Here is a 9,235-nt window from a genome sequence, read left to right on the forward strand (position 1 = left end):
ATTCACAGTTAACCCCTTTGCAGAGAAAGATGTAAGGCATAGAACAATAGTATACATCTTTAAATAAAAATGCTGCTGTTTTTCTGATACAGAAATTGACACCAGCAGTGTACCTAAAAATGTTCAAAATGTGCAAGAAATGCAGCATTTCCTCCACAAAAATAAATATTCTAATTTACAGTTTGTCCATTTATTACAGATTTACTATGCCATGCATTAACCTGACATATTTTCTCATTTAATACAGGTTTGAATACAGATAGAAGTTCATATCCTAAAGTCTTTCAATCCCGCTTAAAGAAGCAAAGTAATTCTGAAACCTGAAGTTTAAAGTGACAATTATTTGACATGATACGGCTTCTTCATTGTTGACATACTCACGAACGTTAGTTTTTATTTTGAAAAGATAACCCATCTCTAAATAGGCACATATTTGTTTTATTTTAAGGTCATATGAGAAAATTTGAGAGTTATGCTTTATGACACAGGGTTTTAATAATAAATAGGAATGATGAACTATCTCTGTTAATTGCATACACCATGTTACTGTACACATGAAGATTCAGATTACGCAGAGCTGTTCAGAAAAACAAGTCTTGGTTTTTAAACTGTGGGAAACACTTGTATTTGCCTTCTGCTGTCCTAATACATGCCAGATTAGGAATACAGGGACAGGTGTGATGTAGCCTCTTGCCAAAGTATGGAACCTTGGAAAAACAGAGAATAATATTAAATTATAAATACCAAAAACAGGATGATGATGATGACATAAGAAATACCAACTAATGTCCAGCTAGGAGCTTATAAGAATCCATGTTTTTGTTGTTATCTAGGATTTACTGTGCATCTTGATGATGACAGATGAGACAATGATGCTGATCTACATTTATCATTGTCTGAGTCATTATGTATAAATTTATAAAAGCAGTATTGGAGATAGTGTGAAAAACAGAAATGGATTATTTAAATCCTCCAGATTTCTAAAATATGAACTATTTTGTCTTAACCACAACAAAAATGGAAAATCATTTATCTTTTTGATTATCAGAATTGAGCTTTTATTAAATATTAAGAATAACCGAACTTCAACACTCATAACATCTTATTTCAGGGTATTTTTGTTGTTCTTTAGATTCAGGTCATAATACCTATCTTAAACACAATGCCTAACCAGACAAAATTTTTATTTCATCACACTATGATGTCATTCTAATGCAAATGACAAGTACAACAACACCTGTCCAAATGGAAGAGTAAGAATAAATATAAAGATATCACTGAAACTGTGGGTGAATATGTGTTCAAATAGTGTATGAAAGTATTATTAGATATATGTCCATAGGATGAGGATTATTTGCAGAGACATTGCTTTATGTCCACCCTGAAACTGTCCAGAGTATTTATTGTTCCTCAACATTTAAGGAAGAAGTTGATTACTATGCCTAGTGTGAGTGCTCCTGTCCTGTCATTTCTTCTGTGTTTGTGTTACCCCTGTGTGGAATGAGGTTAGAAAGTCATGTACTGTACAAGTCTTGGAAACATGGTCCCCTGACCTGATGTATGAGTCATTAGAGTCAGTGTCTATATGATCTGTGGTGTTTAAAATGTCAGGAGACCACCTGGTAGCTTGTCTGTGCACTCAATAAAAAGAATCCTGGTCAGCATATTGCTGAGAGCATTTATAGAAGCAGCATAGTATTGTTTCTTTAGTAGGAAGGGTGTGTGCAGAACCTTAGATGTGCACAGGAGTGTCCCAACCCATTTGCAGTGTGTTTAACACTTGTACATGTTCTTAAGTCATGTGAAATGCATTAAACACACCAGGCTTTAGTTTTTAATTTGGTTTCTCCCTCTGTAGTCTTTGGGCTCCTCATTTCCTTCCTTTGCTGCTCTACCCACATGGGGAACATGGGGTACAAATCAATATAGCTTCCAAAAACCCTGCCTCCAGTGAAGCATAGCTCTGAGGACAAATATGTCTTGTAAAGCACTGATGGAGAATTAAATACCTGACATGGTGTAGAGCGCTTACTTACTTTGTGGCTCAGGGGGTGGCACTCCTCTCCCTCATTTCCCATTGGTGCACACATTCGCAAGTTACGTATCCACAGGCTAACCGCACAGCACATTCCAACACCGCACTGAGGATCCTTCTCACAAGCCTGCAGATGTGACAATACAATACATCATAAACAAAACTAAAAAACAGGACCGGAGGTGTTCTAGGGAGTAAAGTAAGAGACTTGTTACCCAAAGAATGTTAAGATGAACAAGTTTCTTGAGCTCCTTGTACTTCATGCTTTGAATGACATGCAAAATTGCCAAATGGCACAACTCATTCCCTAGTATACAGTATATAAGCTGTAAAGAGGTCACATTAAAAATACCATGTTTGAAGTATTTCACAACACATGCCAAATGTGACACTTCATGATCTTTTTCTTTGTCCTTCCCAGTTCATCATACGTGGACTACATATTATTCGATTAAAATGTTTATATTTGTATAAGCAAGTTTTTAAATCGTTTTGAAGAGATAGGAGAGAGAATGTTTTATTTAAAGAAATTTAAAGGAAATAAGTGTTATATCTCTGAAATAACCTGGAGGGTGAGGCAGCAGGAGAACAGGAGAATGAACCCAATAGCTGAAAGCAAGCAAAGCTTGGAAGTGCTCAGAGGAAAGGAAGGTAGGGAAAACACCAGAGATTAAGGGGAATAAACTGGATGACTGAGCACTGAACAGGAAGTAAGGCAAGACATAAATACCAGAGGGAAAGGTAATGAGTTAAGTACCTAATAATTAATTAGATCTGGTAGTAGTTTTAGCCCGAGTGGAGACATGGCTAGTTACCATAGCAGCATAGGGCTGTGAGCTGGAATCTGCATGGGCAACACAGTACACTCCTCCTCAAATGAGATTTTCGGGTGCTGGAGACAGTTTCCTCGGGTGCTAGTATGAAAAGAGTGAACCAGACATGGAGCCTTTAGCTGTCTAGCTGGAACCCTGAAGACCTGTTTAACTCCACACCCTCTCCAGTGCACCAGGTACTGCAGGCTTCCCTGGACCTGCCAGAAGTCTAGGATGTGCTGAGGCCTGTATTTATGAGATTCCAACACCAGTGAGGACGAGGTTGAGGAATAATTGCTTATACCAGCTTGGAATAATCACTTGTACTGCTGGTACAATCACTTGTACCGGCAGTACCAGTGTGCTGGTCAGGATGGTCTCTTAGCAATGAGACATGGAAGGCTGAGGAGATGTGCCTTCTGAGGTGGTGGAGAAAAGCAAACCAGTAGGTGCGGTAGAGTCCGATAAACCGTGCAGCCAGCTTCCCGGGAAGGGACTTTCTGGTGAAAGTGCTTGGTCAACACCAAATGTATTGCACTGGCCTCAGAGGAGCGGCTCACTGGCAGCGAAAAATCTCTTTGGCAAAGATGTCTGCCATTTAAGGCATTGACAGCAACCTTGGTAACAGGATAAAATGGTGGCCCTGGAAAACCTGTTAGCTGTGGTAAGAATCATGGAACAGCTGTTGGAGCAGTGGAGACCAGTGATGAAGTCCATTGAGATGGATGCCCATGGATGCTGTGGAATTGGAAGGGACTGAAGGAAGCTTACTGGAGCTGTTCTTGGGTCATTTGCCCTTTTTTGGGTAGGATAGGATGCCATGAAGTCCTTGATGTACATCCTCATTGAGGGTCAGCCAGAAATATCCAATAATTAACTATGCAGAGTGCTGGATGCAAACCTGGAATTGTGGCCCCACCACAGTACTTCTGGGTGGACTTAAAATGAAATGAATCGTTTGTCTGGGGGAGCATTGAGCGGAGCGGGTTCAGAGGCCAGTGCTGCCAACACTGCCTCTTCCACTTGCAGTAGGATGATCCAAAGGATCTGAGCAGTCAGTATGATATGCACTGGAATCAGAGACTTTGTTGGAGCAGTGGATCTGGAACAGGGAATTGACCTTCCCTTTCTTCAAATTCAGTTGGTAGGTGATGGAGGTGATGGTGGAGCCACCACCATGCTGAAATCTTTGAAGAAGAGATTGTAGTAACAGATGAAGCCCACAAAGTGCTGCACTATTTCAGCAAGAAGGGAGTGGGCTAGTCCTTAACTACTACTACTTTGCAAGGGTCCATCTGGCGTCCAGCAGAGGATATTCTGTGCCCAAGGAAAATCACATCCAGCTGGCTGAATTAATCCTTTTCCATCTTAGAATAGATGTTGCCGTCGGAGTTGCTGTACCACCTGCCTGACGTACCACACAAATGGAGTCAGAATAAATGAGGATGTCGTCTACACAGAGGACCATGAAGTCAGCCATGAAATCTCAGAAGATGTTATTCATAAGATTTTGGTGGGGGCATTGCAGAGACTGAAGGGCATATTCATAATGCCAGGAGCTGGTGTTGAGAGCCATCTTCCACTTGTCGCCTTTTCACATTCATACCGGGATGTATGCAAAAATATCAGGTCAATTTTAGAGAAAGTTTTGGCAAGTGAGGAGATCAGCGGAAGGAGGTACAAGTTGTAAAATCAGTCAATAGAATTCCTGGCTGCTCTAGAATCCACGACAACCTTCAGATGAGTAGATTGTGAGTTTCACAACAGTGAGGTAGGGACCATCACTCTCAATGGTGTTTAAGGAGAAGCAGTCACTCCTCTCAGTCATCACTCCTCACTGCTTACTGTGCTGAGGCATTTCCTGGCAGCTTGGGGCATATGTTGCACCCATGATCTCTCCCCCTCGGTAAATGCATTGTCCCTCCCTGTAGCACCAAAGTTGCTCTGAAAGTGAGAGCCAGGCTCTTCCGATCTGGATTGGCTTCTCGCCCATGCTGGCCGGAGCTCTGTCAGTGAGGAAAACCTCAGCTGGTTGAGAAGGGGAGCACATGGAGGCCACGATGGAGGTTCCACTGATGAATTGCGATGCTTATCCTGTTGGTAATCCTTTAGGCAGGTGTCTAACTGGACGGCGAGACAATAAGAGACTACAAGGAAAGAGGAGGTCTCAGAAGGCCATCTCATCTTTAAATTCCTCTGGTGTTCCTGCCCGGAATAAGGTGATGAGCACCTCTTCTCCCCACCCACTTTTGAAGGCCAGGGTTCTAAACTGGAATGCGTAGTGGCCGCTGGCTGGTTATCCTGCCTGAGGCGCCATAGCTGATGTGTAGACTTGGCGACATCAAAAAGTATCAAAAAGCTGCCAAAAGGTTTCTGCAAAAAGCTGTTAGTTGTTGTAGGGGTCCTGTATGGACTCCTTCAGCCTCAGAACACTGGAAAGTTTTGCTCTCAGGGCAGGATCGTGGCTGGCTAGAATCTGTTAGCTCAGTCATTCTGTTATATTGCTGTACTAACCTGCAGTGTGCAGCAACTGAAGGACAGGAGAATGAACCAAATAGCTGGGCTCAGAGTGATCAACAGGCAGCAGATGGAAGAGAAACTGAAAGCACCGCTCCCACAGCTGGGTGAAGTGACACACAGTTTGCAGACTGAAGGAAGATCCAGATCTTGGTCAATGAGGTTGCAAGGGTTGTACCCAGAAACACAGAAGAGAAACAAGCCCAATGGAATTCAGAACACAGTCAAGGGTACGAGTGAGGGCTGGAAGGGAACATGCTGGAGCTATAGGGGAATAAACTTGTTGATTGAGCACTGAGCATAGAATGAGGGGAAACTTGAATACTAGAGGGAGGGATAATGAGGTAAATATCTATTAATGTGGCATGTGACACTGGCAATCACCCATACTTCATATGGATGGCTCCAATTGCAGTTTTAGCCTGTGTGGAGACACAGCTAGTTACTGTAGCGGCACGGGGGTGTGATGTGAAATTTGCATGAGTATCACAAAAACGAAAAAAAAAGATATCTAGTTATAATTGGACTCTACAGGCAAGAAAAAATATCAAAATGTGTCTTATTAATTGGTTTGTAACTACATCAAATCCTAAATCCAAGAGGATACTCTCTTTTTAGAAAACCCTTGCAGTAAAATCTGATTTGAGAAAGAATAATATTCAGGAAATAATCTAATGCCTATTTCTTAATTATTCTGACTTCTGTTCTCCACATATACTGTAAGGTGATATTTAGATTTGAATGACAATGGACATCACTCTTTCATTGATTTGTGGAGACATTTTTCAATTATTTCATGTTCATTTTTGCATCTTTGTGACCAGAGAAAGTATTCCCAACAGAAAAGCTTGTTTGATTTGATCCTTGCTGAATTGTCCTGTTTATCTAATAACATTATCAAAAGACCATTGTGGTCTTTTGTGGTAACTGGATACTTGACTCTTGCTTGATCTTTCTATTCCTGTTGATGCACAGAAGGAAAGAAAAGATGAAAATGACTGATGTTTTTCTGGAACAATTCCTTGACTTACACAGAAGTAGTGAGAATCTGTCAATATGCTAATTGTTAATGCTCTTTCACTTTGTATAGAGGTAGAAATGCTGTATAAATATTGAATTTAGTCCCTGCAGACAGGTTGCACATGATACTGCATTTTATGAAAGCAGAAGTGGAAAAAATAATTTACAAGAAAACAATTCACAGTAAAGAGCTGAAGGTTCCATATCTAGGTAGCCTAAATGACTTTTTTTAGTCCCTTAAATTGTTCAACTGTTAAAGAGGCTGTATTTTTAATTATCATAATTGTATAGGAGAAAAATAGCCTAATTTTCTTATAGAGTCACTGTAGCTACAATTATGGAAAGGTCACATTTTGTTTTAGAACAAAGCAGACAATTGCAATTAAACCTCTTGCCATGATTTAGGCTTTTGTTCATGCATGTTTCAAATATGACATACAGATATACCATACGTGTTTCCATATGTGTGTGTATGCTCAGTTTCCAGTTTCACATTTTGTATAAACGCACTCTTCTCAGGAAATTATGTAAATATAAATTAACCTCACTGAAACAGAATTCTATTTATTTAAAATAGCCATTGAATTTAGTAATGTATCCAAATGTTTTATTATACCAATTAAAATGTTTTTAATTTCTTTTTATTGCTTGGTTTAAGAAAATTATTTGCCCAGTGTCAATATCCCTGCAATTTATATAATGGTCTACTACTATAACATATATATTATGTTTATGCATAAGCAATTATATTTTACTCTTATTTCATGGGTAAAACAAAATTCAAGAAAATGTAAATGAATACCCATGTTTTCATACACTTGTTTCAGATTTTGCATATATTTGATTCAGATTTTTATTATGGCTTACAAATCATATTAAATTAGTCATTATTTTTTATTTAAATGTTTCTTTTTAAGACTCTCAATCTACGATGCACTTAGGAAACATGTCACATTAACCCTTTAAAAGTTTCTTAAAATATAAGAATCTGAAACATGAAATGGGGGTCTGGAAGCTGATATTTCTTTGAGTAAAAAGCGCTTTCTAACAATGTTTAAATAATATGCAGTGGAAGTGCTGAAATATTGCTGCAAGGGTCTTCACAACCCATTTAATAAGACACATACAGCAGAACAACGATGAAAACAAAACAGTTTCCAAAAAAGTCAAAATATTAACAGACTGAGGATACAGGTATATATAATATTTATTTTCCTGTTAAATGCAATTATTTATTATAGTTTTAGCCAACAAATTTATGATGCTATAAATTGTCAACAAACATAACTTCTAGTTTGTTGACATGTTTCAAAATGTTTTGCACTGGAAACTAAACTTTACATTTGTAGAAAATATGTATCTATTTAAAATTTCATAAGGCAAAACGTAACTATGCTGAAATGTCATTTACAGTAGATACCTGTTGCTTTTTGCTCTGGTGAAACATCACTGTGTCAATTGAACACTACTACTATCACCTCTACTAATAATTCATAGAAAACCCTTCACTTTCAATACACACATGTTGATGTTCAGAAAACCTTTGCCTTAGCACAAAATAAAATAGCTAGTAGTTAACCCACCTCCAGAAATAAATACTTGAAACTTACCCCTGTAATAACTGCAGCGAATCCATTACTTAATATTATGAAATATAAAAGCAGTGAAAATACGGTCTTCATTGCTATGATAAATTACTCTTCCAAACGTGCTGTGAATGTAGTAAGAGAGAGGTGGCCTCGACGTTGTACTTGAGAACATAGGAATGGAGCGGTTTTAAAGCCCTGGCTTCCATTCAACCACTCCATGAGTCACCAGCATTGAAAAAAGAAATTCAAGGTAAATATCGCCACATACAACAAACAGGGAGCTCATAAAAGTGTGTGATTGCAGTAATCATACACGTTTTTCCTAACGTAGTTTTCTGAGGTCACCTTTTCTTCAGTGGTAGGATATTGAAAAGTGGTAGCGGACATTGTGTGTTTCTGATGATAAAGAATCATACAGTTTATACCAATTGTTACTCTTTCTATCATTTTTGGCAATTCTGGTCAAATCATACTAATATGCATACATTTTATAATTTTCTCATTGAATTAAACTGTTGCATTGAAGTATCGAAAAGCATGGAATATATATATTTGATTAGGTCTGTTATCTGTTTAATTTGTAATGATTGTATTGTTTCTATCCAGAAAGTGTACCTTTTTTAATAATAATGGTAACGTTGCCAGTTTAAATATAACGCAGCTGTCAGTTCATTATTGAATAATACTGCAGATTTTTTTGGGGGGGAGGTTCTAGAACTGCTGCTGCAAGATTATATTAAGCAAATAATCAATGTTTTCGTAGTTACGTAAGAACCTTAAATCAATGCTCGTGGTTCTATGTAAGTGTCCAACTTGATTCTGTTGTGGGAGAAAAAAGCGCTGCTGAAGGTAAGTATGTATTGCAGGAGGAAGTGCAGAGTTCATGGACTTGAGTTACCACCATCACTACTTATTTGGAGATGGCGGCTTTTCAGTTTAATCATAGAACAGCTCAAACTGCGGTTTCTTTGTGTCACATTCATGGCCTGACTTGACAAAACAGCCCGAACTGCCTGAGAAAGCACCGATCCGAATGTTATGTACTGTTGATGTTTTAGGGATCAATTGGGAAAGAGTGAATACTAAAACAATAAGCATCACTTCTCTAGGTTAGTTACTTCATGGAGGAGCTGTGACCTTCATTCTGTTATGTGATTGACTGTTCACAGCTCTTCCACCTCATGATGCCAATTAAAAAAGCATCACAGAATCCATAGTCTACATTTTCATCCACAAATGGTATAATGCTAATCCAGTTTACA

General features: G+C 38.6%; 1 protein-coding gene across 1 annotated transcript; it reads right to left on the reverse strand.

The window, feature by feature from the left end:
* Positions 1–581: 581 nt before the first annotated feature.
* prok2 (prokineticin 2) lies at positions 582–8,066 on the reverse strand. Its single transcript, XM_088915800.1, has 3 exons — positions 7,995–8,066; positions 2,037–2,162; positions 582–707 (listed from the first exon to the last, which is right to left on the reverse strand). The coding sequence occupies exons 1-3, from the start codon at positions 8,064–8,066 to the stop codon at positions 582–584; spliced, it is 324 nt and encodes a 107-aa protein (XP_088771926.1).
* Between the last annotated feature and the right edge of the window lie 1,169 nt (positions 8,067–9,235).

This window comes from Atractosteus spatula, chromosome 5 (genome assembly GCF_055471065.1).
Source record: "Atractosteus spatula isolate fAtrSpa1 chromosome 5, fAtrSpa1.hap1, whole genome shotgun sequence".
Taxonomy (NCBI): domain Eukaryota; kingdom Metazoa; phylum Chordata; class Actinopteri; order Semionotiformes; family Lepisosteidae; genus Atractosteus; species Atractosteus spatula.